Source organism: Nelumbo nucifera, chromosome 4 (genome assembly GCF_055504915.1).
Source record: "Nelumbo nucifera cultivar China Antique chromosome 4, China Antique-T2T, whole genome shotgun sequence".
In the NCBI taxonomy this organism is placed as follows: domain Eukaryota; kingdom Viridiplantae; phylum Streptophyta; class Magnoliopsida; order Proteales; family Nelumbonaceae; genus Nelumbo; species Nelumbo nucifera.
Genome location: NC_142652.1, coordinates 14,650,628 through 14,676,862, shown reverse-complemented (window position 1 = coordinate 14,676,862; position 26,235 = coordinate 14,650,628). Strand labels below are relative to the sequence as shown.

The 26,235-nt window shown below is 39.0% G+C and overlaps 1 protein-coding gene across 2 annotated transcripts; it reads left to right on the top strand.

Annotated features, from left to right (window-relative positions):
* Positions 1-662: 662 nt before the first annotated feature.
* LOC104608035 (DDT domain-containing protein DDR4-like) lies at positions 663-23,034 on the top strand. 2 transcript variants are annotated; one of them, XM_010273879.3, is made up of 12 exons: positions 663-1,495; positions 1,598-1,708; positions 9,039-9,125; positions 9,231-9,268; positions 9,359-9,440; positions 9,660-9,766; positions 9,964-10,120; positions 17,556-17,648; positions 17,848-17,971; positions 21,362-21,404; positions 21,526-21,711; positions 21,786-23,034. In XM_010273879.3, the coding sequence occupies exons 1-12, from the start codon at positions 1,136-1,138 to the stop codon at positions 22,495-22,497; spliced, it is 2,100 nt and encodes a 699-aa protein (XP_010272181.1). In that variant the 5' UTR covers positions 663-1,135; the 3' UTR covers positions 22,498-23,034. The 2 variants fall into 2 exon arrangements, with proteins under 2 accessions (XP_010272181.1, XP_088759444.1); XM_088903318.1 differs by lacking the exon at positions 9,039-9,125.
* The last annotated feature ends 3,201 nt before the right edge of the window (positions 23,035-26,235 follow it).

The window sequence follows — 26,235 nt, the reverse complement described above, 5'->3', positions numbered from 1 at the left end:
CCAAACCTCTATTCAAGTGCCCACAAAACCGAACAGGTGGTAACGTTTTACACCACAAACAAACACAGCCTTGGGTTTTGGTTTCATGTGACTTGGGATTTGCTGCACTTGTATAGGCCCATGGGTCGGTCCGGCCTGGACTGGACTGGAGAAAGACGTACCGTGCGAGCGTTGCGTTTAGTGCCTCTCAGAGCATCTGGATTCTCACATCTCTCCCCCTCTCTCTTTCTCTGTAAGGCTGCAACAATGCAAAGGGATTATTAGGTAAAGCAACGGATCGCAGTTTAAGGGTTACATTCCTATTGAACTTTCTATATTCTTAATTAATCAAGCCGGTTCATTCAATTACTGGGCCCCATTCAACACCCCCAAAAAAGAAATAGCGTAAAGACAGGGTTGACGTTGATACCACCGTTAGATTTGCAGACGTCTGAGAAAACGATAACTGAACTCTAGTTTCATTTCATCAACCGAGCCCGAGAGAATCCAATGTCTGTCATGCATGCCCTAGAAAATTCTTCTATTGGGTCCCACTAAATCAATGATATTGATTTTGTTAATACTCTAACTATCGGACACATGTTTTTTGTTTAATTAACCTTTTTTTGAGATTAAACCTAAAAAATCTATATAAAAGAGGAAGAAAAAAACATAGAAAAATCAGAGTTAACACAATTTGAATAAATAACTGCAGTCCGTCCAGAGTGTAGACCAAATTCCGGGCATTTTCTCTCTTTACCTCCCTCCTATCTTTCTCTTTGTGCTCTTTCCTTCCCTCTTTTTTTCTGTCTCCTGTATTTCATTTTTCATTCCCTCTCTTTCTCTCTCGTTTTCCCCCTCAGAAAATAAACGGAAAAGGTATTTTAATATTTATCAAAACCTGGTTATTTTATTTTTATATATTTAAATTTGATGTGATGGTGGGATGGGGCACTGGTTCGCCATGTCAATGAAGTCTGAAAATCCAACCTTGTTGGGTCTCCTCGTTAATTTTCACCCTAAGGACACACTTCTTCTTCTTCTTCTTTAGTTTCTATTCTTTTGTCTCTGTGTTGGTCTCGAATGCAAACCCTCGATCTTTGGATTAATTCCTCCGTAAGCAATTCGAATCCCCTCCTCCCTTCGATCTCTCTCGATGACGTCCGAGGACGCTTCGACGGCGGGCCCCGACGGTGGATCTTCACCCGAAGAGCAGCCTCGGAACAACAACAGCAACAACGCCACCACTGCCACCGTCGCCAACAACAACCATACAGGCCGAAAAGAGCGTCCTTCACGCGCATGTACCGCTCGTTCCTCAGCTAGGCTGTACACCGCTGCCTCCGCCGCAGAGCGCAAGTCGGTTTCAACCAAGAAAGAGAAAGAGGAGCAACTTCAGCAGCAGCAATACAGCAAAATCATTACACCGCTCGTTAACGAGTCTCCGCCTTCGCAATTGCCGCGCTGGACTCTCCGGTCAATGTGGGAGTTAGCCTCTCTTCTCAACTTCTTACATGTGAGCAGTGAAAGTCGTTATCTCTTTTCCTTGTGCATTTCATCGTTTCGCTATGCTTTTGCTGCTCTAGGGCTCATGAATGTTACCTTTTCTCTTTTATAGATTTTTAGGCCGCTTTTGAATATCTCAGCTGAGTTCTCGGCTGAGGAGCTTGAAACTGCTTTGATCACGCCGAATAGTACTCTGGATGATATACATATACCTTTGTTAAAGGTTGGTACTCTGATGCTTAAATTGCAAAGTTCTTATTATTATTATTATTATTTTTTTATATAGAAGAACAAGTCTTGGTGTTTGAATGCTATCTCAGAGCCTCTTTCATAATGAGAGAGTGAAGTTCATGCATCAGGGTGGTGGTTCTTACTTTCTTTTATGTGTTATGATTATTCATTTTAGGTCTTTGGCAAGTTCTTGCTTCTTCAAATTCCAGTGCATTCTTAGTTCATGTCACCGGTCGATGAGAGTTCTTGAGAAATGTTAACATTATGGTTGTGATCCCAACTTTGAGATTTTCTAGGATGCCTGGAGGACATTTATTAAAACTTTGGCATATTTGTCATCCTTAATGCCGACCCCATATAGTTGGGATAAGGCTTGGATGATGATGAGTTGTCATCCTTAAAGTTTTTTATTTCATTCAGGCATTTGTTGATTTAAATTCATATCTGAGATGTAATTTTGTGGCATCAGTATAACCCATAAATCAAACATTCTAAATATTAATTTTTCTAGCTTTAGGTTTTTGATATATTTTCTGGATGGTATTTTATAAGCAAGAAGTGCAACTAAAGTGCAACAACGCAAACTGAGGTGTCAATGAAGAAAATGAGGTGATATTTTTGGAAAAGAAAACAAAAGAACAAAATATTATATAAGGACATGCAAATTTAGTTTTATTACACCTAGAACCTGAGGAGCAAGGCACAAGGTGGGGGCCATGGGGCATGTGGATGAACGAAGTGAGACACTTTGGAAAAGAAAACAAAAGAAAAATGTATATTTCAAGAATATGCAAATCTAAATTTTGAAAGAAATAAAATAGTTCCAAAATTTTATAAGCTCAATTGGTTAGAATATCATCTTATTAACATGAAAATTGTAGCCTCATACTTTCAAGTCTTAAATAGGCTAAACTGTTTAAACTCTGCACATCACAGGAACACTTTACAATATAGTAAGTCATGTATTCAACATCAAAATCAAGGTCAACTCATCAAAAGTTAGTAACAAGTCAGGCGAAGTGTACTTAGGTGGTTAGGTTCAGCCGTTCATCTGAGGCACACCCCACAAAACGAGTCGCACCTGCAAGCCTAAGAATGCCTAAGGCATACATCTTAAAATACTGTACTTGGATGCTTAGTTTTGAAAGTAAGGAGGTTGAAGATATTCAAAGGTGACTGGAGAACGGGAATGGATGCATCTTCTTAATCTCTTGAAATATTAAAAGAATAACAACCCATGAATCTCTCATGATAGAGTTTGTGCATCAATGTTAAATAAATGTGTTGATAGAAAAAAAAAGTTAAACAGACCAGAATAAATATCGGCAATTTCTTCACAGGTCACAAGGTTGACATTAATATTACCCATTCAAGAGGTTCTAAGCAGTCATGATGAAAATAATAATAAATGAAATAAATATAATCCGTTGAAAATAATTCTACCTAGAACATAAAGTCAAATAGACAAATAATTCTTTGTTATGTGATGTGTTGCCAGTTTACCTATCATGATTCAGTGGTTATCATATCAAAATTCACAGGGAAAGCTTTTAATACAACATTTTAAGATATGCAACAGATTATGGTTTCATTCAATGTTATCGATCCAAATATTTGACAGTATGATATGGATAAAATTCAGAGGGTTTCCATGAATGGAAGCTTTTATTGCTTAGACTTTTTTAGGCAATAATCTAAAAACTTATTAAATTGAATTTATCGTTTTAAAAGTTATCCAATTGAATTCACTCCATGCCTTTCTTCATTGATTTCAGGAATAGGGGAAATTTACATAGGGATGATGTTCCAAGATTAGATGATTTACTTCATCACTTAAAAAATTTCCAAGTGTATTATGACTTTGAACCTTAGAAAGTGTGTGCTTGATGAATTGCTACAATGCTGTATAAGTTTTCTAGAATTTTTTTTGATGGATAAGTTTTCTAGGTTTTTTCATTGATACAGGGCATCTAAAACCAGATATGGATGGTGAATTTATATAACTGGGTTCTAAGTGTTTGTTTATTGACACTCAAAGAAATGTAGTTACTGATGTTTTTAGTTTTTTGGGTTAATTTAATTGTTGAAGACTTAGGCTGTAATGATAATTACCTGGCTTCAAGTCACAATGTTGGTGTTATAATGATTGAATGCATATGAAATAGGAATTATGTGGAGAAAAAGTGAAGATATAGCCATATGGAAAGTATAAGGAAATGGGATAAGTGGTCAAGAAATAGGTATCAGGCAAGTGAATTCAGGGAGAAAAAGAATTTGGACTGTTCTGCTTTCTTGGATTTCAGCTGAAAATCCCTAATTTTGAAACTGGATGGATGCAAATTCTGTTCCGGAGATAAACAGTATCATGTGCCTCCATGTCCTTGAGGCAGTTGTTGGGGTTATTTTGGATGTTTTTGAGGCTCTCATTTTGAAATTAGATTTGATAGAGAGGCATATAATAAGGTAAAGCAGTCTCTAGGGCTGTTCACAAAATATTGTAAACCGGTCAAACCAACCAAACCAAACCGATTTGACCCGATATGGTTGGTTTCTAAAATGATTTGGTCGTTCTCGGTTTAGAACATGACAAAAACTGATTATGCGATTCGAATGCGGTTATCCTTTTTGTAATCCGACGTGAAACCGACCCGAACCGCAAGACATATATATATATATATGTGTGTGTGTGTGTGTGTGTGTGTGTGTGTGTGTGTGTGTGTTATGACCTTCATATTGTTACGTGCTTTTGTCTTTTTTCTTTTCGTTTCACAATTGTTGTTGTCCTTGTTTGTCTTTTCAGCCATGTCTATCCATTTAATTTGATAAAAAGTAAAAAAGTTAAGTGACAAACTTTTTGAGATGAGGAGACAACCTAATTAATGAAGTCTGACATTACAACGACTGGCAGATTGCAATTGTAGGAGCATAGGTAGATGGGCAGATTGACATTTTATGTTATAAAAGAATTATTTTGGTTCGGTTTAATTAAAACCGCTTAAACTGATGTAAAACAAATTGAAAAATGAGGTTAGTTTTCATTGTTTGTTGGTCGGTTATAGTTGGTCTTAAACCCAACCTGATTTTTTTGGTTCGGTTGACAAAACTAAATGCAACCGAACCAAACTGACCCGCGAACAGCCCTAGTAGTTTCACTATCATTTTTCTTTTGATAGGTGACAATGAAACTTTGTTAAGGGAAGGGAATAATAGATTATAGAAGAGCCCTATGGCTAGAAAACACAAAGCTAGAGGTATAACGAATCATGTTTCTCCTTTTAACCATCTAGATCATGCACCATACCATAATATTTCTATGCATGGTGTTAAATGAACCATTTAGGTGATGTAGTATGTTGGGCCTCTTTAACGGTGTATTGGGAAGCCTCAACAGACATGCCTTCTCCAAATCAAGGGACTTATGTGTTTGGGAGACAAATAATGGATCGAATTCTCATTGCCAATGAATGTGTAGAGTTTAGAAGAAGGAAAAAGCAAAAGGGACGACTGGTTTGCAAGTTGGACTTAGAGAAAGCTTATGACATGGTGGATTGGGAATTTCTGTTGGAAATTCTTAAGCATAGGGGTTTCAGAGAGAGATGGTGTAAATGGGTGAAGGGTTGCATTTCTTCATGTCATTTTTCAATTCTGGTAAATGGAGTAGCAAGAGATTTTTTTTTTCTTGCCAAAAGGGGTCTTAGACAAGGAGATCCTCTATCCCCCTTCCTTTTTGCTCTGGTAATTGATGTGTTGAGTGAGTTGATCATAAGGGTAGATGCCAACAATATGGTTAGAGGTTGGAGAGTTGGAAAGGATGAAGTGGTGGTTACACACCTACAATTTGCAGACCTTCCTTTTTGCTCTAGTAACTGATGTGTTGAGTGAGTTGATCATAAGGGTAGATGCCAACAATATGGTTAGAGGCTGGAGAGTTGGAAAGGATGAAGTGGTGGTTACACACCTACAATTTGCAGATGATATTATTTTGTTTTGTGTAGGGAAAACAGGAGAACTTATCAACCTAAAAAGGATAGTCCATAAATTTGAGAGGATCTCCAACCTTAAGATTAATTGGGGCAAGAGTTGTGTGGCAAGAGTAAATTTGGGAAGTGAAGAGGTGATTCGACTAGCTGGACTATTGGGGTGTGAAGTAGGGGATTGGCCATTACAATATTTGGGACTATCATTGGGAGGAAATCCTAATATAGATAGTTTTTGGTATCCAATGATTGAGAGATTTACAAAGAGACTTGCGAATTGGAAGAGAAACTACATTTCTTTGGGAGGTAGGATAACCCTAATAAAGTCAACTTTGGCAAATTTACCAGTGTACTTCCTATCTACCTTTAGGATACCGATGAAAGTGGCAAACCAGCTAGAGAAGATTCTGAGGATTTTCCTTTGGAAACCATGAGACACCAAAAAAGACCACCTAGTGAAGTGGGAGGTGGTTTCTAGAAGTATAGATGAAGGGGCCTAGGAATAGGAAATCTTAGGCTAAGAAACACAACATTATTGGGGAAATGGTTATGGAGATTGCCATTGGAACAAGACAGACTTTGGCATAGAGTGATTATTAGCATTCATGGATTGATAGACGATGTTTGGGATGTAGGAGTCGACCTCAAGGCTTCTCGATGCTCTCCCTAGAAAGCTATTCATGGTATTTTACCTTCATTCCTTATGTCAAATTTGATGCTTGTGTAGGAAATAAAGTGTTGTTTTGGGAAGATGTTTGGGTTGGAGACATTCCCCTTAATGGAAAGTTCCCTTCTATTTATTCATTATCAGAAAATAAAAGAAAAGTATTCTCTTTAGTTTTTACTGATAACTCTTGGGACTTGGGTTTGAGGAGAGGTTTAAGGGAGTCGGAAATGACAATGGTGGATGAATTAATTAACCTTCTAGGGTCAACCTACCTGGATTAATCTTGTTTGGACAGTAGAATTTGGAAACCTTCCCCATCTGGCGTGTTCACTTGTTCCTCCTTCTTTGATGTCCTCATTCAATCATCAAACCTTGCAAGGAGCTTTCCTTCAAAGGAGATTTGGTGTCAGCTTGTACCCCCAAAAATTCGGCCTTTTTGTTGGGAGGTGGTTCTCCAAAATATCAATACTCTAGATATGTTGCAAAAAAAGGCCAAATGTATGTCTATCACCCCATGTTTGTAGCCTTTGCTTGGGCTCTAGTGAGACGATCACACACTTATTAATTTCTTGTCCATTTGTGTGCTTTATTTGGGCCTGGTTCTCTTCTATCTTGGTTGCAGGTGGACACCTCCCCTAGATGTGGCAAGCCTTTTCTATCCAAGCCTTTTCAGGCAACCGAAGAAACGTGGAAGATTAATGTGGAGAGCCACAAGAGCAGCTATTCTTATGGTTAGTTTGGGAAGAAAGGAATAATAAAATCTTTAAAGGAGTGGAGAAATCCAAGGAGGCAATTGTAGAAAGGATAATCATTATGACTATTCAATGGTTGAAAACTTTGGATTTGTTTAAAGACTTCTCAGTTGAAGACATTTACAGGAATTAGGAAGTGGTGGCATCTACAATTTCCAAAAAACCTATTGTGTGTGGTCCCCACCAACACAACAAAGAGTGAAATTGAACTTTGATGGGAGTTCTAGAGGTAACCCGGCCCCTTCAGGTATAGGAGGAGTATTCAGAGATGAAAATGGCAGAATTGTGGCTATGTTTTCAGGACCAATAGGAGTGGGGGACTCATTGAGAGCGGAGGTGATGGCCTTGCTTCAAGGTGTAAGATATGCCAAATAATTGGTGTTACACCAAATTGAGATAGAGGGAGACTCTAAATTGTTGATTGAGTGGCTGCAATCTGGTAAGTTGGGAGCCTGGATTTATAGACAGCCCATAAGGGAAATCCTCAACACAACAAGAGAGATCGGTGCATGCTTCAAATGGACAAGGAGATCAGCACCTGTTTAGGGTTGACAGCTGTACTTAACTCTGGAAAATCATTCTTAAGTTGTATTAATGAAGTTACCATTTCCAATAAAAAAAAACAGACATGCTTTCACTCATTTGCTCAGAATATGTTTCCTCATACCTCTGCTGCCCACTTGATTGTGCATCATATTTTGACTCAAGCGAACTGCTTGGGTTGTGAGTCTATAGCCCCTAGATGGTTTGGGAAAATCCTAGTAATAGATTGATTAGGCTTGGGCATTTTGGTGTGCCGGTGTAAGCTTTCTTCTATCCACTGTTTTCTTTTCTTTGCTCCTTATTTTCCAAAAAAAAAAAGATTTCTGAGGGAGTTAGTGCAGAAATTTTACTTAGAGAGCATAGATTAATTTGTATTCCCATGTGATGGTTATTTATTTATTATGGCCACCAAAATGTTTTTCTTTCTTTAGCAGGGGCTTTTGATCAAGACAGTTGATGCTATTACCCTTAAAGCTAATGTCAGAGGCTTTTACGTTCTGTACTGCACACTACACTTTTTGTAGTGTTCGTCTATAGATTGCTAGGATTGTCACATATATGGTTGATATTAAACAGGAAGATTTTTTGTCAGTTCAGAGATGTAATATTTACGTCCTTGTATCTTTAGGACATCTTTATCTTGTGCAGTAAGTAGCTATTTTAGTTATCTTTAGTATTTTTATTTTTACATGCAGATTTTGTTCTTTGCTGGATTTGGAGAGAAAGAAACACTCTGAAGGATAAGGAATCAGTAATCAATCAGAAAAGGAAAGCTATCAACAATGTTGTACTGTTTACTCTCACTCATGCATTGCCATGTTGCATTTACACTCTGGCACATTGGGTTTACTTAATTTTCTTGTATATTGTTGATTGTCTAGTTCAGTTGTGTCTTATTGGTTGTCATGAGATTTCTCTCAAATGCAGTTTACCATGCGGTTCTGTGCTTGCATGCGATTATCAGTGTGATCTGCATTTCAAATTGTATGTAATTTGCATCATCAATTGCTGATGATAAGTAATGCATCAGGTTCCCACTGTGAATCAGTGAAAACTTATTTTTTTTATTATGGTTTTGCAATGCTTTATGATCATTTTTGTTGCAATGAATCTGTTTGTATGGGTTACCTTGGTGTATATAATGTAAAACTTCCCTTTTAATGGCTTTAATCAATATCAGTACATGCTTTTCAAATAATTCATGTACTGTGTGTATCTTGGGACTATTCTGGAGCTTTAGGGGAGAGTAGCAATGGGCTAGCTTTATCTTGTTGTAAAATGATTTCTTTGTAATTATCTGTATGCTATAACACTATTTCATCAATAAAGGTTAATCAGTTACTAATAAAAAATATTTATATGCTTGATATATTTTATTTATAGGCAATTCCTCCTGTTACCCGGATGGCGCTAGGACGTGCTACCTGGGTCACAGTGTTATGCAGAAAATTGAGGGATTGGTGGCATTGGGTATGCAATAAGACCCTTTTTTTTTCTGTCAGTCATGCTGCTAAATGAGTGAGGCCACCTTCTTTGATATTCTTGAACTTACATTATCTTGGTACCTTATTACAGGTTGCAGAGGGTGAGATACCAATTGTAGCCTCACATGGGTGAGTATATTTTGATGACAAAACATGAAAACATGTTTAACTTTCCTTTTCCCTCTAAGTTAACATGCTTATAATGTAAATTTTGTTAAGGATGGAGGTTGAAGTTTATAAGGCACTAGATCCTGGAACTCGTGTAGTTATTCTGAAAGCACTATGTGACATCCGTGTTGAGGTATACATGTTCGACCCGTACATTCGATTTTCTTAGTTTGTTTGAAGAGGTATCCAAATATGCCAATTCTATTGGATATACTGCATGACTATGTCATGACAATTGTTTATTATTTTTAAATCCTGTAGTCAGGTCTTCTAGTTCAATATAAGTTACTTCTAACTAACTCTCTGGATGTATATGGGTGGAAGTAGTTGACCCTGGCTCTTCATTTTGCAGCAAGAAGATATCCGAAACTATATTGACAGCTCTATAAAACATGGTGTTCAGCTTTCAGGGTTTCGTAAAGAAAGAATTGGGGGTGATTCACACGGAATTTCATATTGGTAAGCTAAATAAGCTCTTCAGATTTGGATAGTTCAAATTGGGATTTGTTCATGTCTACTATTGAGGTAGCTGTTACCTTTTTGATAGTGCACAAAAATAAAAAAAAAGGAAAAAGAAAAAAAGAGAAAGCCTTGCATTCTCTGTTTTTAGTCATTGATCATAAGCTTTATATGATGTATGCTTCTTATTTGTGTAGGTATGAAGATGATCCCATTATTGGTCATCGGTTATATCGTGAAAATAGAAAAATTGAGGTTAAAAAACTGAAAGGAAGGGGGATGCCATCCCTTCCAAATATATTTTGCCAATGGGAAACAGTAGCATCCAATTTAGATGAGTTCCAGGAGGTTGCTGTAAGTTATTATTTTGAATTTTCTTCTTATTTTGCATTGACCCATATGTATATGAACCACATAAATGTGCATACTTGCCATATTCTGCTGGATGTTTATCCCATGAAAATCTAATTACCTTGTACAAAAATCTAATTACCTTGTTATGCTTTTAACCTTTAAGTAAATGGTGCATTAAACGCCTATTGATTGTCCCCATATATATGTTTGTGTAGAAAATTAGAAGATTTCCTCTCAAGGTAAATAGAGTGCTAAATGCTATTATTTGTTAATGTTTCTTCTTTTCCTTAAATATTGGGACTCTACCTTTAAGTAGTAATGCACAATATTAGAATGCTTTATCCTGAAACAAGATATTTGCATCGTGACAAAGGAAAATAATTTTGGGGCAAACATCAATGCTGTGATTTCTCAGATAAGCACACTGTTATTGAATGTCATATTGTATTCCAGATAAGCACACTATGCACACATTTTACATAAGCTCATATGCTATACCATATAAATGTGGCAAGCAAGTCAATCAAAGGTCGTCTGTACAATTGTCCAAAAAGAGATTAAAAAACACCTTGTAACCATTTTGACACAAAAGCTCTTAGAATACTTAAGGCCTTCACTTCGAATAATTTCATCTTCCCAGGCTGCTTTACCGTTGAAAATGCAAGAATTTCTTTCCATTCAATTTGACCGCACCACAGCAGCAGGTATGGCCTTCCATATTGTCTTTGCTTTTATATTTGGCCTCTTTATTCACTACCTCTTCACCATCTGTTTAACCTAGGGGAATGCCCAGTTTAATTTCAGCAAAGAACATAAAAAGATAAAAAAGATACCTGGCTGATGAGACGGATCTGCCTCGGGTGAATCCGATGATGTTGGTTGCATAGTGTCCGGCTCCATGGCTCTTGGAATTTTGCTGGCTCTTTTGGTGATGATGAAAAACCCGGAATGGAGGAGGATCGGGTAAAGGAGTTAGTTGAATCTGAGTCGTCACCTGTTTCTCCTCAACCCTACTCTCCCCCCAAGGAGAAACCGAGAAGAACGGTTGACTCTCAAAGAATGAGACATCAATGGAAACATAGTACTTGCGGGCAAAGGGATCATAGCAACGATACCCCTTTTGAGATGAAGGGTAACCAAGAAAAACACAAGGAATAGCCCGAGGGTCAAGTTTACCACGAGTAGGTGACAGGTTGTGGACAAAACAACGACACCCAAAAACACGCATCGGAATGGTGGACAGTGGGGCTGTAGGGAACAAGAGCTGATGTAGGGCCTTATACTCTAGTAGCCGAGAGGGCATGCGATTGATGATATATGTCGCACACAATACTGCATCCATCCAGAACTGTTTTGGCACATTCATATGAATCAGCAAGCCACGAGCAACTTCAAGAAGGTGACGGTTTTTTCGTTCAGCCACACCATTTTGTTGGGGTGTCCTGGCACAAGAGCTTCGCTGAAGTGATCCACTCGAAGCAAAGAACTTCGTGAGATCACTATGGAAATATTCCTTTGCATTGTCCGACTGGAAGATATGAATTTCCGTTTGGAACTGAGTGAACACCATGCGTTGAAAATCTTTCACAATTTGTGGCACTTCATCTCGAGATCCCATAGGGTAAACCCAAGTGTATCGAGAATAATCATCAATCAAAGTAACAAAATACTTATAGCCAGTCGCAGTAGGTAGAGTAACAGGGCCCCAAACATCAGAATAAACAATATGAAATGGAAATTCAGATCTTTTATTTCGTAAAGGTAAAGAACTTCTACAATGCTTACTCAACTGACAAGTTTGACACTGTCACTGACTCACTGACAAGGACTCAAACAACTTTGGGAACATAACTTTTAACGACTCAAAAGAAAGATGACCTAAACGACTATGCCATAAATAGGCCTGACTCTCACTCGACGAACTTGTGGACTCAGTCGCCACTAGACCAGCATTATTCTCCAACACGTAGAGACCATCCACCATGCTTCCTCTACCAATCGTCTTCCCTGAGGTCAAATCCTGAAACACACATGAAGACGGAAAAAGGGTGACTGAGTAGTTCAAAGAGTGAGTAAGACTATTAATGGACAACAAATTAATAGGTAATTTCGGAACATGCAGGACATTAGGAAGAGTAAGGCCAAGTGGGAGAGATATGGTGCCTCGGCCAGCTATGGTAGAAAAAGAACCATCAGCCAGTCTTACCTTATCTCTCCCAGAGAGAAGGTTATATGTCTGGAACAAATTTGACTTACCGGTCATATGATTTGAGGCTCCGGAGTCAATAATCCAAGGTGAATCAGTAGTATGAGATGACACATGGAAGGCTGTGGCATTACCTGATGTAGGCGCAAATGAGGTAGGAGTAGGCCCAGAATCCACCTGGTGGAGAGTCCTACCATACAATTCCAAATGTTCACGGAAGGAGTTGATAATATCTTCCTTAGGGTCAGAACCGGGATGTCTCTCCTGAGTTACGAAAGGACTAGTCTCTGTCGATGCCATATTAGCTGAGTTATACTTTTTTTGATTCTGCTGGCCTGGTTTCTTGCCCTGATCCGGTGTTGACTTTTTACCCAAATTCTGTGCCCATCTAGGTTTTCCATGGAGATCCCAGCATGTATCTTTCGTGTGTCGTGTCTTCTGGCAGTGAGTGCACCAAAACTTGCTTTTATCTTTTGATTTTTTGAGTGTCACCCCTTTTAAAGCCACCTCTGACATTTGTATCTGAATTTCCCCGGATCGCTAGGGCAACTGACTCCCCTTCTACACCATTCATCACACTTCTGCTTTCTTCTGACTGCACCAAGGCATACACCTCCTGGACTGATGGCAAGTCTTTACTACCCAAGATCTGTACCCTGATGGACTCATATGACGGATTTAGCCCTAGGAGGAAGGCAAACACTCGTTGTTGTGATACAAGTGACTTATAGGCCTTTGCATCTTCATCACACTTCCAATTCACATTCTGATAATGATCAAGTTCTTTCCATATTGATGTCAAATCAAAATAGTACATCGAGAGACTCCTTCCCCCTGCTTGCAAGTAGAAGATTCAGCTTGTAGTTGATATATCTTGGCATGGTGTCTCTGTTCTGAATAAGTGGACTTCGCTTGTTCCCATATCTCACAAGCAGTTTCAGCCCACATAAAAGTCTTCCTTACTTGTGGCAGCATTGAAACCAAGAGCCAAGACATCACCATACTGTTCTCTTGGTTCCACCTATCATGCTCAGTACTTCCATATTTCGGTTCCTTTACTCTCCCATTGATGTATCCTATTCGCCCCCTAGCAGTGATGTAGAGTTTTATCCCCCTAGACCACTTAAGGTAATTCAGACCATCAAAGGGAATGACAGCCATGGGAAAACTCGTATCCATTCCCCCACTCACTCCATTGTGGCTCCCTGAGATCTCTGAAGTAGCAGAATTCTCAATCGACATGGTCAAGCAGTTAATCAGTCCCAAACACCGGACTTAGGACCCCTCCTTACTCCACAAAACAATGCTCCACTCAGTTCACACCCACACACTCGGGTTTACCAACCAGATTGAGCACAAACAATACCAAATTCCGGACAAAAACTGAGGTAATATTTGGCAAATTTCAGACCTGTATAGTTTTAACAGTCCCCACCTACCAAAATTCCAAAATGTCTAACAGCCACTAATCAGCAGGAGAGATCCTTCTTACTTATAGTCAACTCAAACCATTGAGAAGACAGGTCATCCTTGACCTACAGTTGTCTTAATACATGAACAGGATCACACAATCCAAGAAAACTAGGGTTACACAGGTTTGACAGCATTCAGCCGCCCTAGATTCATAGGGTTTTCACTCGGCACATGACCAAGGAGAGTAAAGAAGAGAAAAAATAGGGAGAACTGTACCAGTTGTAGCTATTCTGTAGTCCAGAATCAGATTTCTGTTCTGCTAGTCTGTTCGATCCGTTCTTTGGGTTGATCGATCTTCTCTTGACAGTAGGGTTGATCGATCTGCTCTGTTTTAATCAACATTCCTGCTCTGATACCATCTTGACAGTGTGGCCGGCCAGAGATAAGAGGAAGAGGAGAGAAGAGAAGAGAAGAAGAAGACCCTTGTGCCCCCGAGTACAATAACAGACATAACAGAAATAAAAAAACAAAAAAAAACACTTTAATTAGCCAAACAGACCCTAACATCCGCAACTAAGTTATTTTAACATTATTCTAACAAAGGGGTTACAATATCCACCTAAAGAGAAATAGCAGGGGCTTTTGCAAATCACTTTAGGTCTATCTTTAGAAAACCCCTAAATAGTAGGGTGTGGATTGAGGGTATGGAATGGCCAACTTTGTAGATAGAGGATAGGGATTGGTTGGAAAGGAAATTTGAAGTGGAAGAGATAAGGGAGGCAATGTTCTATATGGATAGATCAAAGGCACCAGGCCCAGATGGTTTTACGATGGCTTTTTATCAAGATTGCTGGGAGATATTAAAGGAAGATTTGTGGATTGTGTTTGACGAATTCCACTCTAGAGGGGTGATCAACCCAGGGTTGAACTCCTCTTTTTTTGCACTGGTTCCTAAGAAGAGGAATGTATGTCACCCAAAGGATTTCAGGTCGATCAGCCTACTCAATAGCCTTTATAAGATTATCACCAAGGTGCTGTCCATCAGAATAAGGAAAGTGCTCCCAACAATTATAGCAGATAATCAAGGAGCCTTTGTGAAGGGGAGACAGATAACATATCAGATTCTGATAGCAAATGAGAGCTTGGAGGAGTTTAAGAGATCCAAGAAAAAAGGGGTGATTTGTAAGTTGGATTTTGAAAAGGCTTATGATTTGGTGGATTGGTCTTTCTTGGTGGAGGTGATGACCAATTTTGGTTTTGGGGATAATTGGTGCAGATGGGTCTTGGGTTGTATCAGGAACTGCCATTACTCCATACTAGTAAATGGGATAGTGGTCGATTTCTTCCCAGCCTTGAGAGGGATTAGGCAAGGAGACCCCCTCTCTCCCTTTTTTGGTAGCTGAAGTTCTGGGGAGACTAATTTATAGAGCAGATTCCAGGGGCTTAATCAGAGGTTGGAGAGTTGGGAGGGAGCTTGTGCCACTCACACATTTGCAATTTGCAGATGACACCATACTCTTTTGTGAAGTAGGGGACCCTAACATGATTAGAAATTTGAAGCTCACTATACGACTTTTTGAGCAATTTTCAAACCTTAAGGTGAATTTTGAGAAGAGTTGTATAGTTGGGGTAAATATGGGTGAGGGGGAGATCTCTGAGGCTGTAGACATCTTAGAATGTGCAATAGCAAATTGGCCCCTTATTTACCTCGGTTTGCCATCGGGTGATAACCCTCAGAAAGGTGAGTTTTGGGTTCCGGTTGTGGAGAGGTTTGAAAAGAAATTAGCAACTTGGAAGAAAAATTATTTGTCTCTTGGAGGGAGAACCACTCTAATCAGGTCTACTTTCGCTAACCTTCGTGTTTACTTTTTGTCAATCTTCAAGATTCCGACAAAGGTGGCTAGTAGATTAGAAAAACTAATGAGAGACTTTCTCTGGGAGCTGGGGGAGGAGAAGAAGGACCATAGGGTGGGGTGGGAGATGGTTTGTAGGAGTAAGAGAGAGGGAGGTTTGGGTATCGGGAATATAAGGAATAAGAACTTGGCTCTTCTGGGGAAATGGCTTTGGAGGTTCTCATAGGAGAAGGACAAACTTTGGGTGAAGATAGCGGGAAGTATTCATGGGGTTGCAACAAATGGATGGGACTCTGGATTCTGGCAAGGAGTACAAGAGCATCTCCTTGGAAAGCTATTCAAGCTATTCTACCTTTGTTTTCTCCATGGATCAGGTATGACTTGCACTCAGGCAATCTCATTAATTTTTGGGAACATGTTTGGATTGGGGATTCTTCCCTAAAAGACCAATTCCCAAGCCTTTTTGCCCTTTCCACTTTTAAAAATGAACCGGTGTCTTCATTCATTTTTCCTTCTAATTCTATTTTTGGGGTTGGTTGGAACTTGGGCCTGCGAAGAGATATCAAGGATACAGAGCTTGATGGTATCTCATCACTGTTATCCATTCTTGAAGGGGTGTTCCTAGAGCCAACAAAGGCAGATAGTAGAATTTGGACTCTCACCCCCTCTGGTTCTTTCACTCGTGCCTCTTTCTTTAGTGCTCTCACACATTCTTCTTCTTTTGGCTTGTCTTTCCCTGTTAAAGAGGTGTGGTGTCATCCTATACCTCCTAAGGTTGGGAGTTTCTGTTGGGAAGCCTTTCTGGAAAGAGTTAACACAGCAGATTTACTTCAAAGAAAAAGACCCAATAATTGTTTTTGTCCTCACTGGTGTGTCCTCTGTAAAGCTGATGATGAGTTCGGATATCACTTACTAATCTCCTGTTGGTTCACTAACATCATTTGGGAGTGGTGTACTTTGTTTGGGTGCAGGTGGACCCCCCTTCGAATGTGCAAAGACTATTCACATTTATGCCGTTTCGGCCAACAAAAAGGGCCAAGTTTATGTGGAGGTGTATGAGGGCTGCAGTCTGTTGGACCATTTGGGAGGAGAGAAATTCACGAATATTTATAGATAAGGGGAGAAGTTTGGAAGCAATGCTGGAAGTCATCCACATTAGGGTTATACACTGGCTGAAAACCTTGGCTCTGTTCGCAGAATTCTCAGTTGATGAGTTGCAAAGAATGTGGAAGGAGATAGCAGAACTTGTTCCAATGAGGAAGGCCTCAAATGTTTGTTGGATCCCCCCACCCCATGACTTTGTTAAACTGAACTTTGATGGCAGCAGCTTGGGCAATCCAAGGCCATCCAGAATAGGAGTAGTAATAAGAGGTGAACAAGGGAAGCTGTTAGCTATGTATTCTGGACCAGTTGGGGAGGGAGATTCTTTGAGAGCTGAGATTCTTGCAGCTCTTGAAGGGGTACAAAGAATCAAGGATATGCATATTGACAAGTTGATCATAGAAGGAGATTCTGAAGTGGTGGTAAACTGGCTGAAAGAGGATAGTCTTAGACTTTGGAATTACAGTAATGAAAAGAGGAAATTCAAATGGCTGACAAAGGACATGGAAATCCAATACAAATAGGTAAAAAGAAGTGCGAACTCTTTGGCAGATGGTCTAGCTAGACAAGGGGTGGACAGACATTCTATTTTTTGGGCTGTCTTGTAATTTTTGTTCTTTTGATGTTTAATGGTTGTTCTTGGGAGCTAAGATTGTTTAGCCCCCTTGCCCTGTAATTTTCTCATATTTTTTTGATATTAATTCAATCCACAGTTATTGATAAAAAAAATGTGTGTTTTTTTCTTATATAGTAGTTGATGTTCTCTAAATTTGTTGCCAAATATATAAAGGCAGATTCAGTGCCTTCCCCACCTTTCTTTCTCTCTCATGGCCCTTATTTAACATTGGCCTTTTATTCTCAGGAGAAGCTTTTTTCAAGTAAAAATAGAACAGAGGTTGCAGTTGGAAAAAAGTTAAAGAACGACATGCTTCCTGAGATTGAGAAGATACACAAGGTGTTTTACCTATTCTTTAGATTTATTTATTAATTTTTTAGTTGGGTCTATGGATCTTCCACATTTCGTGCTCTGAAGAGCCATAAACACCCCCTTTTGGCACAGAGCATAATGGAAGTTGCTTTCTCCTTTTGTTTGTTTACATGGTTAAGGGCTTAATACAGTAACAATTAATTGTATTCTGTAATTACTGTTACAGAGGAAAGAGAGACTGCTGAAAAAACAACATCGACAAGCCCTACTTCTTGATAACTATTTGAATGTGGATGGCCTTGCTGCAGGACGCTCTCTTCGTGACAGAAAACCCGTTACCTATACATTTGGTAAGAGGAATGAATTAACCCATCAAAGAAAAATTTATGTGTAAGTACAAAATGTATATTGTTTACTTCTTCTCATCTAACCCCCTGAAACAGCACCATTCGCAGATGATATAACCTATATCACAATATGGGTTTATGAAATTGATTACCATAACATGCCAATATTGCAGATAATCTAAGCTGAACCTTGCCTATACTGGTGCTATGTCAGGTGTTATAAAGAATTAAATCTATAGCTAATTCAATTTTTGTGAAAAATAATTAAAATGGAGGATGTACATTATCTTGGCCTTTTTTTGATCAATAACTGAATTTCACACAAGATCTTGGCCTTGTTGGATAGATAATTGAAAAACCTTTCCATTGACACCAAAATCAATTAAAGCAGATAAGTTTTAACTATTTTAACTTGGACTGCAACACTGGGAACTTCTTGTGTTGCACCCCTCTCTTTTGAATTATTTTTATGTTGTATAAACTAACTGTATATTTTCCTACTGAAAAAAACTCGGACTGCAATAAAAACTAATTTGACCCTTTAAGATGAGTAACCACATTCCGAGGACACCAACAAACTAGAAAACAAATTTTAAAAAACTCATGTTACCAATAAATGATCTTTTATTGGTAAACTAATCGGTATATTATTAAGGTGTTTTTATTGTTCAGTCCACCCCAACAAATCTTTTCTCCACCGTGCAGTTGGGGTAGGTGCCAGCTTGGAATTGATGCCAATACACGGGCGGGTATTGGTGTTATAGGTGGGGGTATTTGAAATTTTGAATTGTTGTAGGTCTGCAGTGGAATTTAGAATTCTGAGGTGGAGTGCAGTATAGTTTTTTCTATTATTAATGCTAAAATGAATGGAATTGATAAAAAATGCTATAAAAGAATGGATACAGTCTAGAATTGTTCCAAGCCCCTTCAGTATTATGCTTGCCCCCACCACATAACCCCCTTACACCATCTTGCTTAACAAATTATATTCTGAAAATGTCTGGGATACCCATGTCCTATCCATCTACAGAATTTTTGGAAATGGAGAGCCATATCTTTGTTTCCTGTATCTGTGCCTATGTCTGTATCATATCTGGGCATCATAGATTCTAATAACTCCTTGTCTGGCTGGCCAACAATATCATCTAGTGTTTTGGCTAACCTACTGGTCAAGTTAGGGCTGCAACTGATGGGATTGAATCAGATATACCTAGATCGAACTTTGATTCATTGATATTTGGATTTGCATTGAATCTTATCCATAGGATTTATATAAGGCACAGTTCAGTCTTGGATATTGAATATTATTAATAAGAAAACTAAAAAATGATAAAAATATTTTATGCTATTAATATAATTGACTAAAAGTGACTTTAATATGAAGTTAATTGAAGGAACCTAGGAGTAGCTCCAATAGGTGGCAAAATGAGAGAAAGTAGACTAAAATGGTTTTGTCACATGCATAAAAAACCATTGATAGCACCCGTAAGAAGAACGATCTGTTGCAAGTTGAAGGGGCTACAACTACAAGGGCTAGGGGAAGACTGAAAAGGACATGGAACGTAGTAAGAAATGATTTAGGGGGTGTTCTGTTTGTGGTTGTGTTTGTTTTTTGTAGAGAAGATGGGCCGAATGGCCCATAGGCTGTTTATCTTTTTTTATCTTTTTATGTTCTTTGCTGTAATGGGCCTTACTCTGGGCTTATTCTTTCTTATGTTAGGGGGTGTTCTGTTTGTGGTTGTGTTTGTTTTTTGTCGAGAAGATGGGCCGAATGGCCCATAGGCTGTTTATCTTTTTTTATCTTTTATGTTCTTTGCTGTAATGGGCCTTACTCTGGGCTTATTCTTTCTTATGTTATGTCTTTTTAATTTTCTGCCCAACTAGGGACTTCTCTGTAAATTACCAAAGTTTAACTTAATAAAATAGAATTAAGGGTGTAAGAGAAGAGATTATGTTCGAAAATCTCTCTCTCTGAACCCAAGTTGCCGCCACCTTCTTCTTCTTCTTCTCTCCTCTTGAACTCTGATTTCTGCTACTTTCTTTTGAACTTTTGCATCTTTCTAAACAGTCATTTCTTCTCAAAAGGCTGTTTTTCTTATTTTTCATCTGGTTGACGAACACAAATAACATTTGGTTGCTATTTATATGCCCATAGTTCCAGAACCAGCAAAATGGCCTTTTTCCGAACACAACATTTTATAGATTTTTCAACCAGGAAACATTGTTCACTGATATAAGCATGGCATTGGCAATTATATGGTGTATCTCACAGACCAATATGGCTCCAGCCATAATGTCTCTATTTGATGATGACCGTACACTCAAATGTAGATAGTTAAAGTACATGTACAGGTGTGGTTAAAAAAAAGAACCATTAACAAAGCAACCTCTTTTTGCATTGTGTGGTTCCAAGATAAAATGTCATTTCAAAAAAAAAAAGATTGGTATGGTTTTGAAATTATGTCACCCTTTTTTAAAACCACGAACCAAACAGCACCTTAATCGCTCATATGGTGAAACAGTATTCATATAGCTGACCTCAAATAGTTAGGACAAGGCTTAGATGATGATGATCATATCTGATTGTATTGGATCAGATGGGGTGGATTCATCTTTGATCCATTTATAAACAGATCAAATTTAGATCACTTTAATTGGATTCAATTCAAATTTGAATTCAGAAAAATGAATTAACATTTGCATGTTGCAGCCCTTTGTCCATTCTATTGTTTGTAAGGCATCTACTACCATGCTTCTGTAGTTAGATTTTTGCCCAATCTTTATCCATGTACCAGTGCTTAATTATTCAGCCTTGTTGGGTCTCCAAATCCAGCTGGACCATAACAAATGGCCAATTTGGGTCTACCAAATTGTGAGTCTTGATCCCATCTTTGGCAACAAGCAAGGTTGTCCGTCCACCCCCTGAACCGGTCAAAACCCCGATACACCCTCTGTAGAGGCGTATCGGGAAGCTCCCGATATGATACACATCGGCCAATACGGGCCGATGCATATCGGCCGATATGGGCCGATACGTATCGATACTTTGAACCTTGGCAACAAGCATTGTCGCATTTATCTACTGTTCTCAACCTAATATCGTCTTTGCACTCATCTCTCGGTTCTTCATTTTCTTTGAATGCATTATTATTAAGCATGCGGAAAAAAATAAAAAGTAACCATTTATAAGCTCCTCGTTCATTGAGATCCTTGGAGGGAAAGAAAAGTTAACATTAGAAACATAGCTTGCATTGCATCTTTTGTAATGCTTATCATGCTTAATGAATACTTTTCGGTTTTTCTTCTGCTTTGTCTCAACATGGTCTGGTTTAGCTGCAGTGTTGTTGTGGTCACATATTTGGATAACTAATTAGTATGTTATCTATTTGGCAGATGATTTTGATCGTTCAATCAACGAAGCCATTAAAATAACGAAGTACTCCCTCTTCATTTTCATATTTTATTTCCTTCTGAGAGTAGAAGCTATTTTTCTTTTGTCTACCATTTGTTGCCATGACTTATCTATATTGTATTTCACAATTGCTATAATATTTTAGGAGAAGACAGTCCTCCCCTGAACATGTTGCCAGAAGAGAAGTTGCAAAACACGAGGCATTGACAAATGGTAGATGGAATGGTCCTTCACAGGCCCCACAATATATGCCCCATGATGCATTATCGCCAAAGGCAACTGATCACGAAGAAACTGATGGGGAACATAAATTTGGAAATCTGGACCGCAGGTATATTGCAATTCCTCCTTTGTTTCTGAAATTTATTTGTTACCTTCAGTGATAATCTAGTAAATGATATGCAGCAATCGGAGAAGGCAGAGGCCAGAGAAGTACTCAGAATTTGTTGAAGCTGTTTCAGATGAGGTGGACTTTGACAGTGATGATGATATAGTTGGAGAAGCAGTATATGATGAGGAGTATATAAGGAGCCGGAAACAACGGAAGGTCTCCAGCAGCTCTGAGGGAGATGAGGAATACCATTGGGATGAAGAAAATGCTGAAGATGAGGAGGATGATGAATATGATGATTCTTTTAGTAGTGAGGATACTGATGAGCTACAAAGACCTAAGAATTTTTCTAGTCGAAGGAGGGGAACTAAATTAAGATCTGTTGATGAGATCCAGTCAGGACTGAGGCGAAGCAAGAGGGCTACACGAAACCGAATAAATTATCGACACTATGAGCTGTCAGATTCTGAAACTGAGACAAAACCTGAGAAGTCCAATACATCGGATGGTCACTCTGATGCAAGCAATAATGTGTCATCAATGGCGAGCGGTGATTCTCGGCACAATGATGAGGAGGAAATGAAAGTTGAACAAGCAGTTCAAGACTACAATGAGACAGTAGAAAAGGAACAGCCTCAACCACCTGAAAAAGCAAATGGCCTAGGCCAAGAAGAGGTTGAGGGTGTACAAAGGAGATTTTTAGACTTAAACGAGCTTGCCCCGGGGAGTGGTTTTGATGATGGCCCTGGCATGCTAATGAAAGATGAAGACTCCGATAACTTCTGAAGCATCCTTTGAAGAATCTGCGTTCATGCAGACTTGTAGTTGTAGATCATTTGCGGAGGTGTTGTCCTCTTCCTCAAGGAAGCTGGTTGTACGATAGATTCATCTGTGTTGGCTATTCTGTCCTCTCCTTCCCATGGCATAATACGACCAGCCACTCGGATGTAATTTTTTCAAAGCCGTCTGTCAGGAAGCACAGAAAACTATATGATATTGAGTATTGTGTGGAAACTATAACGGGGTAGTCATTAAATTTACATCCACAGCGATGTATTATCACTAGATGGGAATTTATAGATTATAGGACGTCCTTGATCGGTGTGCTCTTATTCAGTCAATGTACTATACACATGAAACTAATATGCCATCCATAAAGAATTGTTGGCTTTTAGATGTCCAAACCCACCTGCTTTCTTTCTGCAAGTTCGAGTTTGATCGGTTGGCACTTGGCAGAATGATGTATAGAGAACTGACTCTTGTTGTAACGGAACTATTCCCTCACGAGGTAAGAATGTTTCTTTATTGGTTTCAGCTTTGAAATTCTTGTGTTCTTGGGAATTAAAATTGTGTCTACCTAGTATGGCTTTTGCGAGTAAATAGCTTCTACCACACCGCCAGTTACTGTGTTGGCCATGCGTTACATGGTAGGAAATTAGAAATCCTTACACAAGCAATCAAGCCACAATTGTTAGACAATTGCCAAAGATTAATGGCATTTCGACTCACATGGTGAAGGACAGATAAGCTTGATATTAGGGATTCTTTCTTACAGAAGATGCTCTTTGTTCTATACGCCACTAGTCTTGTATATCATAGGAGAGTAGTTGTGCATGCATTTGCAATGACGGACTCGTCTCTTGCTTTCTTATTGCTTTTACTATTTTAGTTTTGTTGTTGACCTTCAGCCTAGTTGTCTCTTTGCTTCAGCCTAGTTGTCTCTTTACTATTTTAGTTTTGGGATCAGGCTTTCTACAACGTCCGCGGGAGTGATGTAGGTCTGATCCAACGGGCAACAGTTGGTGGGTGGTCGCCAACAGAGGACGTGAGTCTTGAGTCTAGGTCTAAGTAATTATTCATTCGAATTTATTTTTAACTATTCAATGTGCTTGTCTATCCTACTTCCTACCTCATCAAATTTAGTTAATGGTAATTGGTAAAGTATGACTAATCTCTCCCCTCTGCAAGAAGTCCCGAAAGTGTAAACTTTCCGCTGTTGACGTTCTTTTCTTTACTCGTGGGATTCTTCTTTCCTTCTGTCACCATCAAAATGACTTCTCAGTCTTCTTTTGGCCAGTAAGATCGAGGGAAAATCAATTTCCTGCAGACTTTTGTCTCGATCAGTAATTCCCAGTCTCCCATAGTTGTTGCTTTCTATTTTTCATAGCGACGAGCTCAATAGATTTTGGCCATGGCTGATCGCTGATGGCAGCGATCATGGTGAAATTCTCTCTGATGGACCAATAGAGGTGGTACCCACTCTTCCACACTTTCCCTATACTTGCATGGTGATGAGGAGATCATCGAAAATATGTCAATATCCTTGCTTCTTGTCAGGGTCCATCGCCATCATTTGGAGAATTGCTAGGTGGAGGCCACATGTTTCTAGGCATGGTTTTAGAGATTTTTAAGAGTGGAGTTTCCTTCGCCGGTTATTCACTCTGATCACATTTCTCCGCTTTAACACATGATGAATTCCCGATAACGCCCGTGGAATGTCAGCCTGTAGTATCTCCTCTCGGGCTCTGGATGGTAGGAGATGGAACTGTGTAGCGAGTCCGGATCTGCTCCTCACACTGACCTCACAGCATGTCTCGGCGCACATTGGGAGCATCTTCTGTATTAGGGGTAGTTTGAGTTCAGTCCACTTCAGAACTCATATTGTGATTGTACAGTTCAGGTCTGGGTCAAGGGGGAAAGATTCCCAATTCACGCATTTGAGGAATTAATTTCCCAGTTCTGAGGTGGAGTGGACTATAAAAAGGCCTATTATTATGGGGAGATGTTTACACTACATGGTGGGATGTGACTGAGGTGATGCGAAGAATGCTCTATGAGGAGGAAATCCCAATTCATGAGCGGTGGATCAATCTTGGTCAAAATCCATTCTGTCTGCAATCAAATTCATCAGTGACCCTCCCATGGTCACCCGTGCTCGAGCACCAGGTTGATGCTGTTTTTTGCACATCTTGGCCTTAAGCAGTTGTGCCACTATGCACTCTCGGACGTTTTGATACTGGAATACGTCCCAATAGCAGCAGACTTTGGCACTTCGCTTCATTCGTGGCAGTCTCCGGTGAACTCGTGGATTGAAAATTTGAAATATACATATGCAAGGATGAAAGAAGCTCATCAGCCTGTAGCCTTTAGGTACGTTTCACTGGAAAAACTTTAGCTGTTGGGGTTCACAGGAAAGAGTTTCTGGGTTGAGCATGTTACCATGAGAGTTTCTGGGTATCATCGTGTATTTCCCTTCTCTTCAGTGTTTTCTTTCTCTTCCCTGAGAAATGGAGGTTTGATGTGTTGAAAGCGTGTATGCGAGATATTCGTGATATTCGACCGGATGACTTGCTCTGCACGGTTTTTGCTTTCAGGCTCAAATCATCAATGGCGCAGACGCACAACCGCTGGCAACTGGTAGCCTAGGCTATAGTCACTGTATCATGTGACTGTGAGTCTTATTATAAGAAGATAAAATCCCTTGGAAAAGAGTTTGGAGGGACCCCAAAAAGTGCTTTATCACCCCAGAAGGTACATTCAGAAGAGGTAAAAAATTTTGGATTTTTGGCTTTTCAAGTGTTAGATAAGCCGTTTTATAAAGAAAATGCCTTTTTAGAATGTCACACACAAACATTTAAATGCGATTATCTAGCAGACTTAAACATACCTGAGTTTTCATAAATTGGCTTAAATGTATCCATTTTTTTTTAAATAGATTTCATTTTCTTTCAAACTTGTAAAATATACCCAAGTTTTTTCAAACTCATGTGGGTGGATAGGCATATCAGGCTCCCCGCTCTTGGGGAAGCAATTGTTATGAAAAGAAAATTTGGAAAAAAAAAACATTTTGGTCAAAAGTAAATGTAAGGGTATTTTAGACATTTTAATGCCTATGATTAGAACAGGTTGGTTCGATTAACCATCGATTTTTTTGTAGGTTAATTGAAATTGAACCGGTCCTTTGGTTTTTCAAAAATTCCAAACTGAAATCAAACCGATCGGTTCGATTGACTACATTTTTTTGTTCGACTTTCTAGGTTCAGATCAGTTTTTTTGGTTTTTGATGGACACCCCTAATAGCCAATCAGGGGTTATTTATCAAAATTCATGGGTAGATTTTACTTGGTCAAAACTCTTTCAATACCATGTCTTTCCCACATCATAAATTTTCCCAACTTTAGGGGAGATTTCAATAATTTACCCTTAAAACTTATCTTGCAAGCCATTTATGTTTTAACTCGTGTCAATTGCAAAGCTTTATTTTATAAATTTTGCCTTGCATTTTTGAGAGATCAAATCATCGGTGTATTGCAACTCTAAACTAATTATTCTCTTAAGTCTTGGCTCTACCAAAAACATGCTTACAAGAGAAAGAGATGCACAAAGATCCACCCTCCACTAAAAACATGTTCAAACCAGTTATGTACTTTATTACTGATTACGGGAAAATGGGGCTGTGAACTCCAACATCACTCTGTGATGAAAGAAATTGTTGAAAGCTTTGTACCAAAGAGGAACCCCAAG

Bases quoted from the DNA above. Each gene is read 5' to 3' on its own strand.
- LOC104608035 (XM_010273879.3), top strand. From the start codon at position 1,136: ATGACGTCCGAGGACGCTTCGACGGCGGGCCCCGACGGTGGATCTTCA. The intron at 1,496-1,597 runs GTGAGCAGTGAA...TCTCTTTTATAG, and splicing joins CTCTTCTCAACTTCTTACAT to ATTTTTAGGCCGCTTTTGAA. The intron at 10,121-17,555 runs GTAAGTTATTAT...TTTTATTCTCAG, and splicing joins ATGAGTTCCAGGAGGTTGCT to GAGAAGCTTTTTTCAAGTAA.